This window comes from Adiantum capillus-veneris, chromosome 19 (assembly GCF_014529385.1).
Source record: "Adiantum capillus-veneris isolate H3 chromosome 19, ASM1452938v2, whole genome shotgun sequence".
NCBI lineage: Eukaryota > Viridiplantae > Streptophyta > Polypodiopsida > Polypodiales > Pteridaceae > Adiantum > Adiantum capillus-veneris.
Genome location: NC_140949.1, coordinates 39,053,282 through 39,066,257, shown reverse-complemented (window position 1 = coordinate 39,066,257; position 12,976 = coordinate 39,053,282). Strand labels below are relative to the sequence as shown.

At 43.9% G+C, this 12,976-nt stretch overlaps 1 protein-coding gene and 1 pseudogene across 3 annotated transcripts; one reads left to right on the top strand and one right to left on the bottom strand.

Moving 5' to 3' along the window:
• Positions 1-1,339: 1,339 nt before the first annotated feature.
• Positions 1,340-4,977, bottom strand: LOC147433864 (uncharacterized). Of its 3 annotated transcripts, none has more exons than XM_086489822.1 (3): positions 4,913-4,973; positions 4,364-4,440; positions 1,340-4,227 (listed from the first exon to the last, which is right to left on the bottom strand). In XM_086489822.1, the coding sequence occupies exons 2-3, from the start codon at positions 4,394-4,396 to the stop codon at positions 1,798-1,800; spliced, it is 2,463 nt and encodes an 820-aa protein (XP_086345948.1). In that variant the 5' UTR covers positions 4,397-4,440; positions 4,913-4,973; the 3' UTR covers positions 1,340-1,797. The 3 variants fall into 3 exon arrangements, with proteins under 3 accessions (XP_086345948.1, XP_086345946.1, XP_086345945.1); XM_086489820.1 differs by having other exon boundaries at positions 4,549-4,971; XM_086489819.1 differs by having other exon boundaries at positions 1,340-4,440; positions 4,913-4,977.
• Positions 4,978-7,599: 2,622 nt separating this feature from the next.
• LOC147433863 (serine carboxypeptidase-like 41) lies at positions 7,600-12,747 on the top strand (annotated as a pseudogene).
• The last annotated feature ends 229 nt before the right edge of the window (positions 12,748-12,976 follow it).

The window sequence follows — 12,976 nt, the reverse complement described above, 5'->3', positions numbered from 1 at the left end:
AGCAAGAAGAGATGCATCATGCAAAGAGAGGTGTTGAGGAGAAGGAAGACATTGTAGAGGCTGTGGAGACAAAGATGCACCATGCCGAGGGAAGGTTTGAGGAGAAAGAGCATGCAGAGAGAGGGGTTGAGTAAGAAATGCCTCACTCAATGTTGTATTCAGAACTGGCCAATCCACGGAGTTCTAGATGGTTGGTAGAGGAACCTTTACCAATGTTCCTTTTTTATTCCTTTGGTTGAGTTGGTAGAAATAGTCTTAGAAGAATATGCCTTCATCTGTAAGGCTCTTGCTAGTTCTTCCGGCATACTGTAAAATACCAATGTGAGCATGGGTTACACAGATGAGGCCTATAACGCACCCCACTAGCTCCCATTTCTTATATGAAGAAGGATAAACATATGTAAGTGTAAGAGCTAAATGTACATCCCCCACGATGCAACTATTTGTTCTCTTCCATTTAGACCTTTCTGTTCTCTTACCATTGAGACATTACCGCCATGAGCAATCACATCAGAGTGAGTAAAAATATATTGAATTAAAATCTCTTTTAGAGTCCAACATCTAAGTTTGAAGAGATCATGCAGGAAAGCAGAGAAGTTGAAAAACACAAAGACTTTAAAGAGTGGAAACAAGCACTTCTAGACTTTAGAGAAAGTGCTAACTGTCGGCTTCTGACGACAAGCCGAAACACAACTTGAATAGCTCTCTAGTAGTGGCTAAGAAAAGACATATGTTTGCAAGACATATGGCTCCTCAGGGAACAAACTATGCTTGAGGCTTAATGCACATTCTTTTCTATGATAATACAACTTTACCACTCACAATTGTATGGTAAAAAAAAATCCAAAGTTCCATACACCTTTTAGAGTTTTGTCATCAATTTTCTTTAATCTATCTTTGAAAAATTATATTCTTAAAATATACACTTCCCTTTCAAGCTCCTTCCAAAAGAAAATTCAAATTTTTGATCTTCTTTCAACAAATTGATACTATTTTCTAAAATTTACATGCAACATAACATATATGAGATTCAAATTTATGATAATCATATTTTTTTAGGCCTCTCAACTTTTTACCTTCTCCCTTCACTTTAGATTTAAATTTTGGGCCTTTTAAAGGGCGAATTTATAATCTAGATTTGTTATGAGAGGTTTATATGCCACAAGGTGATCTTTCTATATCACCTTGTTTGAAACAAAAGTTGAAACGACCCAGCCTCCAGTTGAAAAACCAAAGAGAAGATTAAACGAGTATTTTTATTTTACCAGTGGATTTTACACGTGTATTTTGTTCCTCTGTAAGGATGTCATTTTAGCTTGCAATTTTCTACTTCATTTGGTTCAAATGCAAGTGAATAGCGACAAACATAGGAAATACTTCTGAAGCAATCCTTTTCATGTATTTTGAGAGAGGAAAATTTAAAAGTAACTTAGTTGTTTGAGCTTTCAGCCCAATCATGGAGCTACTTATACTTTGTACATTGAATTCAGAAGGGAAGCTGCTTAATGTGGCCTCCGCAGTGTACCACACGCACAACACTATTGGCGGATATTGCATTATCTTTGTTAAGACAAGTATAAAGCACTGCACTCTCTTCCTATGGACTCAATCTCTACTTTTGCCTTCTCTTCTCAGCTGATACAAATCTTGTGCTAGCCATAACCGGTCAAGTCTGTCAAAATGGAAATATAAATAGGTGACATCAACTTGCAATGTACTAGCCCTGAAAAAGGTCTAAGTGTCCCCAACTCTAAAAAGTACTTGCAAACGTTGCCTGGATCCAAGAATATTTCGTTATCATCGGCTCTGCCTCCTTATAGACATGCGCTCATCAGGACCTCTAGAGTTGCCATTAAAGCTAACAGAGGACAGACTTTTGCCCCTTGTGGCACTAGCACGAATTGTTGGTTGGTAGCCTTCAAAAGAACTTGGCCTGGCAGGCATCGAGCTCATGCCGGGTTGGTTTTGCGAGTTTGTTGAGTTACTCCTAGACAGCCGGGTAGCAGGGCCAGGTGTACTTGCAGGCTCGTCAAGCACTGCTTCAGGCAATTCCACAGAGCTTCGCGAACTGGAGGACTCCAAGCTAGTAACCTCAAACGAATCACCTTCTTGGTCGGGGTCATATACTTCTTCAGATAGCTGACCTGATGTCTGCTCCTGTGAAGTTGGGTCCTCAATGCTAGGTCCTTGATAGACAGATCTTCTTAGTTCTCCCGTAGATGGGTTGAGTGCTCTCATAGACTGCCTTGCTGCCCCAGCAAAACTGGCCGAAGCAGGTGGCTGCTGTATTGAGCTTGGCCTGCCTGCCACACTTCTCCTCATGTCCAGCTTCAGTGTCATGACTTGGTTTTGTTGGTTTGATAGATTATCCCTATTAACTTCAGACTCGGGTTCACTTTGCCTGTTTACAGGTGCTGCGCTCTTCCTAATGCCAGGTGCCACACTCTTTCTAGCATCAGGTGCAACGCTTTTCCTAATGATGTCAGGCTGGCCTATGTTAGCATCCTGACTTTGCCTATTCACTGCAACACTCTTTCTAGTTTCCAGCACTACAGGTGTTGCATATTGACCCCCTCTGGTTGCAAAGCTCTTCCGGGCATCACTCTGGGAATTGGATATATCTGGTTGCATGTAGGATCCTTGCTTCGGAACACTTTTCCTTGCATCTAGAGAAGAGTCTTGGCTTGTGATCTGGTAGGTTTGCCTTCGAGTATCCCCTCCTTGGGATGAATCAACATCAACACCCTTTAGGTTAGAAACGCTCTTTCGGAGGTTAAGGTTGTTGGTTTCCTGTTGATAGTCCTGACTTTGATCGTTCACAATGGTATTGCTCAAGTCCTCATCTTCATCATAGTTCTGACCAAGATTAACACTATCATAGTCACCAGTATTGGGCAGTGGTCTTTTATCAATTTCAAAGTCACCCTCTCTGTTTTCTGGAGTGAACTCACCCAAGTTGGCAGATTGATCGTACCCAGACTGGCTCTGGCTTCTAGCGAAGCTAGGGCTGTTCTGATATTGTTGTGGTGTGTCCTGTCCAGTGGGGAGTTGAGAGCTTGCCAAAGAGAGATCTGTTTGGGATGATCTTGGTTGAGAAGCCATAGAAGGCCTTACAAGAACACTTTGCATGGCTGGGGGTGCTTGTGGCTGTATCTGTAAATGAGATGATGCGGCATCATCAGAAGTGCTTGAATACTCTGGCTGAGCCATAAATGCGACGGTTCGTGAAGCTCGAGCTGAAGCTTGCCGAGAGAGGCTCGGCTTGGTCATCATCGTGCTCTTCCTCATACCTATCGGAGCTTGCATTGAATCCACAACCGGCACAGCTGATAGCCGCTGAGAAGCACTGGGCCAATCTTCTTGCACTATTTCAGAGTAGCTGGCATTGGCTGGCTGTGAATCTCTTTCAACATATACATCTTCTGGAGCATCTGCATCACGTATTTGCTTTCGAATACTCTTCCGCACACCGTCTGTCGCAACTGTAGCTGGCTCCACTTTGCTGGAATGGCTTTTTCTGCTTGCTTGGTTTATGCCTTGCTCTGAGGGCTGGTCCTGGTTGAAAGTCTGGAAATCAGGAGGCTCCATGCGTGTTTCATTCTGCCTTGCACTGGAAGTGGTTTCATATGTTTGCTTCATAATGTTACTCGTATCATGAAATTTATCAGGAGGTTCTGATTTAGTGATTGGAGGGAATTCCGGCCACATCACAAGGTCTTCATGTGGGCTATCATACAGATAGCGATGTTGCCAATCGCTCATGTGGGGCCATGACCGTTCTTTGCCAGTGCTAGGCCATCGTAAAATAAAAGGTGATGGAAATTTCTTCTTTTCTCGAGGGTAAGAAGACGTGAAGAGATGCAAGTCATGAAAAACATAAGAAGCAGCTTGAATATGTCCCACCAGAATCTTCAATTCTGACAATGAGTCCTCAAGGCAGATTCGTGCCCGAGATAAGGGCTTGCGTGCTCTAGTATCTGTTTCTTTACTGCCCACACCATCCTTGTACAATACTGAACCTGTTGGAGGCTCTCGAGAAAGATCATCCAATGCTGTGCTTGTTGATGCAAGCTCATCTTGATGACTCGTCGATCCATTGGAAGAGCTTGAACTACCGCTAAGTGCTTGATGGGTACCCTCATTTGTGTTCTTCCATTGCACTCTGGGCGGTCTTGTGGCATCTCTTGTAACCTCATTGGACTCTATTATCCCCAGAGAACGCTCATCCTTGGACAAGAAAACATCATTTGTAAGCACTACTGCTAGCATCAAAAAGGCTCAAATGGACGTGGAAGGTACGTTTCCTATGTATCATCGATCTTCCAAACAGCTCTTTGGCAAAGGAATGGACCAGATCGCCTACCTCTTGCAAAGTGTCAGCAAACGTAGGTTCCATTCGGCCAACATCAAGTTGGTAACTGAGAAAAATTTACTTAGCGCCTGCAATGCACTACAAAAGATCTCTCTCTCTCTCTCTCTCTCTCTCTCTCTCTCAGATTTGTATGCTACCAATAATTCCTGTTTTATGTAGCGAAATGATGAACTTACAACTACTGTGACATTGAGGAATGAAGTTAGCAAATAAGCAGTTATCTCCGATAACTTGTTGACTCTGCGTCATTCAAAAGCTTGAAAAACTTGAGCTTGAAGATCTCTCGCGAATTTTTGACAAAACAAAGTCCCAGGAAAACCATCAAAAGGGCAATAGCAAGCTAGCTGTTCCTCGCCCTTCTTTTAAAATTCTCAACTCCTGATTTCCTGCCCTTTCGTAGCGGCTTTAAAATCATCTCTGCACAGATTGACCCAAGGTCGCGCGCGCGCGCGCGTGCGTCTGTGTGTGTGTGTGTGTGTGTGTGTGTGAGAGAGAGAGAGAGAGAGAGAGAGAGAGAGAGAGAGATATTGAGATCCTGACCTTTTTAGGCGCGACGCTGCGATACAGAGAAAACCTGAAGCAGAGACGAGCAGCGCCTGTTCGAGACAACTCTATACATTTTATTTAAACAGCCTTAAAATTACAAAAGGATAAGAAACTAGGCCTAGCATGTCTAAATCTGTCCTTGGCTTCATTAGGTTGGGTTCACACGAGCTTGGAGGAAGAAAATTGAACTCCAAGCTTGCCGCCGCTTCTAAACGACCTTGGAGGAGGCAAAGTGAAAAAGAGGCACATGTTGAGAGAGGCGTGCAGTCTTCCGGGGGGGGGGGTCGAAAGAGCTACAGTGGGCCCGGAGGAAGAGATACGTTGCTTACAACTAACTAGTGGAAGCCACGGCGTTTTCACGCCCCTGTGCCAAGATTGCCGTTGCATCGTCTGAATCCAGCCTTGTTAATTTGACTCACTCTTATAAGGCTCGGTTCACAGTGGGCAGTGGCAGGAGTTGCGTGCGTGCTGTCAACCAATCAAAAGCGTGAACGTTGGATGCCCTGTTCACAGTGAGCAGTGGCAATCTTTTTTTTTTTTTGCCAATGCATGAAAAAAACTCCAGCAATTCCTTCCGAACACCCCCCCCCCCGCCCTTCCCCGACAATATGACTTCCATACTCCATGTCATCTGATAGCTACCCGATTTGGCACTTCACTCTTCCACTTTTTTATTTTAATAAGTTTCAAACCTTTTAAAACCCGATCTTTTACTATTTATTCCGCCAGGCTCCAATGTTTACAACAGGTGGTAGCAGGGAAACTACTGTTTTTTTTCCACCCTTGTGTGAATGGATGGGCGGTGGAAGAGTGCATTCCAAAGCTCCTCCGCCTGGAAATGCCTCTTTTGGAGAGTGATTGCCGCCGCTTTAGTGTGAATCCAACCTAAGAACTAGTGTGTCCAACCTTCAGCGGCCTCTCTCTCTCCCTTTATTGCACATACTCTCTCTGTCTCTCATCTTCTTCTCTTTGTCTTGTGTTTAGTAATTTGCACGTACTCTCTCTCTCTCTCTCTCTCTCTCTCTCTCTCTCTCTCTCTCTCTCTCTCTCTCTCTCTCTCATCTTCTTCTCTTTGTCTTGTGTTTAGTAATTTGTGTTTACTAATTTGTGGTTGTGTGAAGAAGATGAGAGAGAGAGAGAGAGAGAGAGAGAGAGAGAGAGAGAGAGAGATAGATAGATAGATAGATAGATTCAATTATCGTCCTCGGAGGTTAGATATGACCCATGGGACCAAAATCAAAACATTACAAACTGCTTCTTCTAAGTGAGAGCAAATCGATACATATCAGTTAGGGACAGAGGGTCCATCAAAAGAAAAAGAAAAGCCTAAGGGGATTCCTATGGGGTAAGGACCGGTTTAGGAGTTCGAAACTCCTGGATGATGGCCTTCCCCCCGCGGTATACTGCCCACTTGCCTTTGGCTCGTGCTTCACGCACTTTTTTCAGCTCTTTACTTTTGTGCTTGACTTGTGTTGGGGTGAGTTCTTCGGCGATCCAAAACCCGGTGTCTCGAAGGAGACGTGATTGCTGGAGTAGTCGGAGCTGCTCCTCTTTGTCTTTGAACTCAAGAATAGCATGTCCACTAGGTGTGCGCTTGGTGTTGAACTTGTTGACGATACATTCTACTGCGTCGTAGTCGACATGGCCCGGTGTAAGAGTTTCGTTGAGGAGATCAATTAACTTGCAGAAATCTTGATGGCACTCATCCCAAGCTTGGGGCAACCCTCCGATACGAAGCTTGAGGGCATTCTCTTCTTGAAGCTGATGTTCCCGCATTTCTGTTTTCACACAGGTTTGCACTTTGGCGAGTGCGGTCGTGTGAACTTGAGTGACTTTTTCTTCGACTTCCTTCACCTTGTCTGTTGTGAGGCCGATCATGGAGTCAAATCGTGCCTCGAGCGTGCTAAGGCGCGCTTTGAGGTCGCGGTTTTCATCCATGACCATGTTGAGGGCAGCTTGTAATTGTGCGATGCGATCTGTTTTGCTCGGAGCCGCAAGGACATCGGCAAAACTACCTGGTACTCTTCCCGAACAGTAGAGGGAGGTCATGTCGGTGCAGCACTGATGGGATCTTCCGAAGGTTTGTAGTATGGAATTGTAATGTCTTATTCAGATCGGATATAGGTGCTTGTAAGAAGATTTTTAGAGGGTAAGCTGTTGTTTTATACTCTTAAACTCATGAATGATAGGAGTCATTGGCAAGGAAAGAAGCTCGTGGGAATACTAGTAGAGGGTTAGGAGTAGTTGCCACGGTTTACAGGGAGGAGTTACAATGTATGATGCACATGTATGGGGGGATGGGCATGCTCATGTAGGTGTATGAAAATCCACACAAATGAACAGTCCTTGTGACATTTCCACATACTTATTTGCACCTTCTTCCGAGAGAGAGAGAGAGAGAGAGAGAGAGAGAGAGAGAGTTTTTTTTTGGCCTGCCCAAAGGGAAAAGGCTATAGAGATGCATTCTCTTTTTCCTGACTAAAATTTAAAAAAAATTAAGTTATATTTTTCAAACATTTTTTGCTAGGCTTAAAATGCTAATTGGTTGAAATAAGATAGTGGGCACTCATTTGCATGACTGGTACTCATTTCTAAGAGTAGGAGGTCAGTGGTTATGGAAATGATAGCAATGACACACTATTGAAAATCAGAGACTCCGCTTGTAAGCAGATGTACATTGAATGCAAGCGTTAAAGATTGGAAGTGGGGTGATTACTCCGTGGAGGGAGGTACGTGGGATACAACTTTTTGGGGGCCTTCATTATAGGGGTACCCCCCATTAGCTTGTAGTTGGCGTGACAACCTTGGTTACGACAGGCAAGAGCAACTTGGTTATGGCAGTACCTGGCAGGTACAGGTGTGTAGACTCCAGAGCAAGTGGCTTTGGAAGCTGCATGGAAGCACGCAAGAGTGAGGAAAGTGTTTCTTTTGCGGCGCAGGTGGGGCATTTAGCTACAGGAGATGAAAGGAGCAGAAGAGGAGATGGACTGGTGCAAGGATATACCCTTCTCTGACTTTCTCTTTAGGGGATCATTTCAGAGGTAATCCGCAGTCTCTCTCTCTCTCTCTCTCTCTCTCTCTCTCTCTCTCTCTCTCCTCTCTCTCTCTCTCTCTCTCTCTCTCTCTCTCTCTCTCTCTCTCTCTCTCTCTCTCGTTTGTCTCCAGCGGTTCAACAAGGCAGATTGTTGCAATCATAGAGAGGGGCATGACCGGCTTTCAAGGCAGGTTCGAAGGCAATAGTGGGAGTAGGTTGCACATATAAGGGGAGGGTGTAAGAGCATGTCTAGAGAGGTGCTACGCTGGCTAGCGGTCTGTACTGAGGGCATGCGCATCTTCATGTTGTGGGAAATAGAGGTCGCACAATCGCACGGAGAGAGAGAGAGATTCCACCTGTGGCAAGCAAAGGTAGGAGATATACATGAGCCACCGTGAATTTGGGGAGCTGTGTGGGATGGCAAAAACGACCCAAATGATGGCGCTGGAGAGTCCCAGGGAGACAATCTATTGCCAATGACTTCGCCTCGGCAGTCCAGCCTAATCTACTGTCTGTGCCAAATCTTGCCCGGTGTCCATATGCTTTGTCTAGCCATGCGTTGCAACTTGCCCTTGGTACTGCCATCCTCGAGCTCCACGTTGTCCTCCCCACACCTCTGCACCCACATGTTGTACTGGTCCACGACATCTACTCGGTTTGCAACCCTATGCCATAGTCCGCTGCCCAATATCTCCTATGTCGAGCACGAGCCCTATGTGCATTCAAATCTTCCAGCCCATTCTCCTTTATTGCCTTCCTCATGTTTCGTTCTCCTTTGTCGTTTGCGCCACTGTGATGCCCTTGTGCTGCCTCATAGAGCTGCTGCAGACTTGTACAGGCCCCCTTGCAATAGGCTCTTGCAATTTCCCTCTTATCTCAGGTCTAGACTCCATGACGTTCTTGAAAATAAGTCTAGAACGGCGTACCCTTAGCCTGAGCTCCACCCACTACCTTCAGCTCCCTGCAGTGCGCCTTTTCCTCTACCCAACAAAGCCAAATTGTGTTTTTGAAGCACATTTCCCCTAAGTTGCCCCTATGCCTATTGCTCTGTTAGTTCCCACAGTCACGTTCGTGCCAATCTGTACATCACTTTCGCCAAATCTCACAAGATTAATGTTTGGAACTCTGACATTAACAATATTTTCATCAGCTCACGAAACGTGTTCATTTCAGGTCTAGGATGTTCCTCCATTGGAGGGGGCGCATTCACAGAACTAGGACCTTTCTTCCCTCCATCTGATGGAAGAGGTCTGCGAATAAATTACTATTCTTGGAACAAAGGTAATTGGCTTTCAATTAGAATAAGAACAAGTCAATAATTGGTATGTGATAATCATTGGCCACCTCTCATGAGCTATTCTAACAGTTGCAAATATCATATTTTTGGAATCCCTTGCTGGAGTTGGATGGTCCTACTCAAATACAAGCACATATTATTCATCTTTTGGAGATAAAGAAACTGGTGTTTTTTCCATCATTTTGGGCCTCGATTATGTTTAACTTTTCATTCAAGCCATCTAAATCGCTTATAAGCTGATTACTTCTGCAAGCAGCTCAAGACTCATTAGCATTTCTTCTTGGGTGGCTCGAGCTCTTCCCACAGTACAAGAACACTGATTTTTATATCACTGGCGAGAGTTATGTAGGTGAATCACATTCTGGCCAACCAATTTTCTGTAAGCAGCAATTTCTTTGTACTCACTTTTTGAGGCTCCTGTTGAAATGGAGGTCATTATGTTCCCCAACTTGCATCGGTCGTGCTGGGATACAAAGGCTTTGATGGGTACAAGTTTAACCTAAAGGGAATAGCGGTGAGGACCTCCAAAAAAATGCATTTAGTGAGCTCTTTTAGGAGTTGAATTATGCTTACTTTTAGCTGGTTCCTAAGTTGTTCTTGATGTTTTGCTTGCAGATAGGCAATCCGCTTTTCCAACTTGATGTTGATACTGCTGCAACCTATGAATACTTGTGGTCCCATGGAATCATATCTGATCTAGTGTCCTGAAAGCGCCTGTTTGTCTGTCTGATGTTATTCTTACAACTTGGCTACACTCATGCACAACTAATTGGGATCTTCGAAGAGAAAGGAAGGGGCTACTCAGTTTTTATTATTATTTCAAAATAGCATTAGGCCTTCAAATGGCCCTTCAAAGGGCAAATTATGTAATTGCCATCTACATATGTAACACTCATTATTCATGATTTTGTTGGGGAGGATGTGAAACTGAAAAGAATATTTTTCCTTCCCGTCGAGCTATCACATCTCTTCTACGAACAACTTTTCTTTTCTATATTCTAGAAGCAATGTGAGCTTGTTGCTTATGCTTAACTCAATTTGCACACTCAAGGCAGTGCAAGGCAATTGTAAGCTCTTTTTTGAATAAGTTTATTATCTTCTTGATTTTAATGATAGTTGCTGTGTTGAAAATTCTTTGCTTTCCAATGAATCCTTCGTGTTGGGTCCCACCTCGCCATTGACACTTCCACAATGTAAAAAGTGACCTCATGTGCCTGCGGTCTCCAACTTGCCTTTTGGCTACTTTGAACATGATATGACAAAGTTCTTCGGGAGATCAATTAATTGTAGTGTGAACAATGTTGCCTTTCGAGTTGCTTACAAGTTATGAAAACCGGTGATGTTGGCAATACCTTCCTTAATACAAGGGAAATAATTGAATCTGATTCAGGAGTCTTTCAGAGGGAATAGCATAGCCACTTTATACCATTACTTGTTCCATTTGGGAGAGAGGGGAGGGGGGATATAATTTGTTTCTGTCTCAGTTATAACTCGAGACATACATTTCCCTGAGCAATGGCAAATCTTTCTAGATGTGGTCTCACTTTTAAGCAAGGATGTTTGCAATACAAAGGCATCAGTATGGTGGTACGGGGCTCTTAGAACCATAGGATTTTTGGACCTCTCCCGGTGAACCCTTGTGCCAATGTGTCGGAAGATAACCTTGAGACAAAAATCTTGATTTTGGCATGGCAGGACCAATAAGTGCATTGGAAACTCACTTGAATGTGAGCACATTGGCACGGGAGGTCACTATGTGCCTCCACACTCCACATCACTACGAAAGCTTTAGTGCACTTTCAAAGGGGACACCTCATTTGGGGTGATCTTGCTAGAGCTTCTCATTGGAAAGTGACCTACACACAAGGAATTTTTTAAAGATGGAAATCTAGTAGGTTGAGTAAGGCAACCTGTGAATGAGAGACATCAATTGGTTAATATGGTCTACCCATGCACGAACTTGCAAAACAAAGCTAAAAAGCTCATCACCATTCTTTTGCAAAAGACTTGGTTTTTTAACGAATCCTAGTGCAACACATTGAATTATACATGCTCCCAACATGATACTTGATATGAAACTCTACAAACCCCAATAGAGAACATTAAACAAATATGATTTTTCTCATGGAAAATGATTCATCCAAACACAAGCCGATGTGTTGCTTTATCATCTGAGTAGTCTCTAGTTTATTGTCCATCTCTAGTTTATTGTCCATCGAGGATGAGAGAGAAAACTGGCTTGGAATTTTCTTTTATAAAGGTAGCTAATATTGATGGAGAACTAATGTGCCCTTTTCATTGGCAGGCCTTGTGATATTATCACTTAGGCCTTGTGATATTATCACTTGTTAATTGTTACTAGGTCTACTAGTTGCAATCGGAATATCTTAAATTTGATTCATGTACCTCACAAAAGAACTATAAAAAGGGTTAGAATTTATATGATCCTAATCATTTGTTTTGTGAAATTATTCTCCAATTATGTTTGGAGAAAATTGAAAACGTGCAAGTTAAACTCACAAAAGAGCTATAAAAAGGGTTAGAATTTATATGATCCTAACCATTTGTTATGTGAAATTATTCTCCACTTATGGTTCGAAAATTTTGAAAACTTGCAAGTTTCCTTCTATGAGAGAGTTTGCATAGTCCTCCCAAATTTTTATGATACGAGTACTGCCGACCGCCTTTGGTGGCCTCTCTCTCTCTCTCTTCCGCTCCCCTTCATCTCACTTGGCGTTTAGCCTTCATCTCGCAGAGAGAGACACGTGTAAAGGGTTATGTACTCCACCATATTATGTCAGTAGATATATGAGAACGTGTCATTTTCACATCAATATGGAATTTTGTGTGCGTTCTGTCACTGCATTGTCAGTACTAAGGATACCTTTTTATACTATATGAGAATGTGCCATTCCCACGACAATGTGGAAATACCTTTCTATTTCGATATTTCATTTTTTGTGTTGGGATACAGGCGTCTGTGCCTTGCCTGATCGCCCAGGCCATGGGCCCCCGCCCACTGACCACTTTATTTGTTGTACGTATACACAACAATAAGTAGTAGCTCACCAGAGCCCTACTTCACCCACACATTGTCTACTCTCTCCCTCTTCCTTTGTCGCATGCACACCGCACTGCGCACACGCACTCTTCAACTAGTATCAGAGCATGATGGTAGTGATCGGTGTGCGCGACGGCTTCTCGGTTAGACACAGAAGCCAGGAGCTCAGCTATGGCAGCTTGAGCTTGGCGGCAACATATTCAACATGGATTGAGGCTTGATCGGAGCAGATCGGACGAGATCTCGGATCTCGACGTACCTACGTGTGCAGCCTCTCTCAAAGAAGAGAGCATCTTGAGAGGCTTCAAGGAATCTCTGCAGGAAATGGGTGTGGATATGTAGGAAGAGAAGTTCTGAAAAAGCTTGAAGTGTCATGCCAAGGACATAGCTCGGTGGTCAAGGACCAGGCCCAAGGGACCGGCTGCGAGTGTGGATAGGGAATGAGGCCCAGGGGTGTATATAAAGGGAGGTTGGGAGGATCATTCCAGGCAGTCCCACTAGAGGCTTTACATTTGTATCAGAGAAGGTCTATTTTGGGCAAGGGGGGCGTGGAGCCAACCACTTTTGCATGCTTATGCACTAAGGAAGCAAGTCCGTGTGCAGTAGTCCTTGACAGGCGATAGAGAAGGAGGACGGGGAAAGCTCGCGTGCAAGACCGCTTGTGGT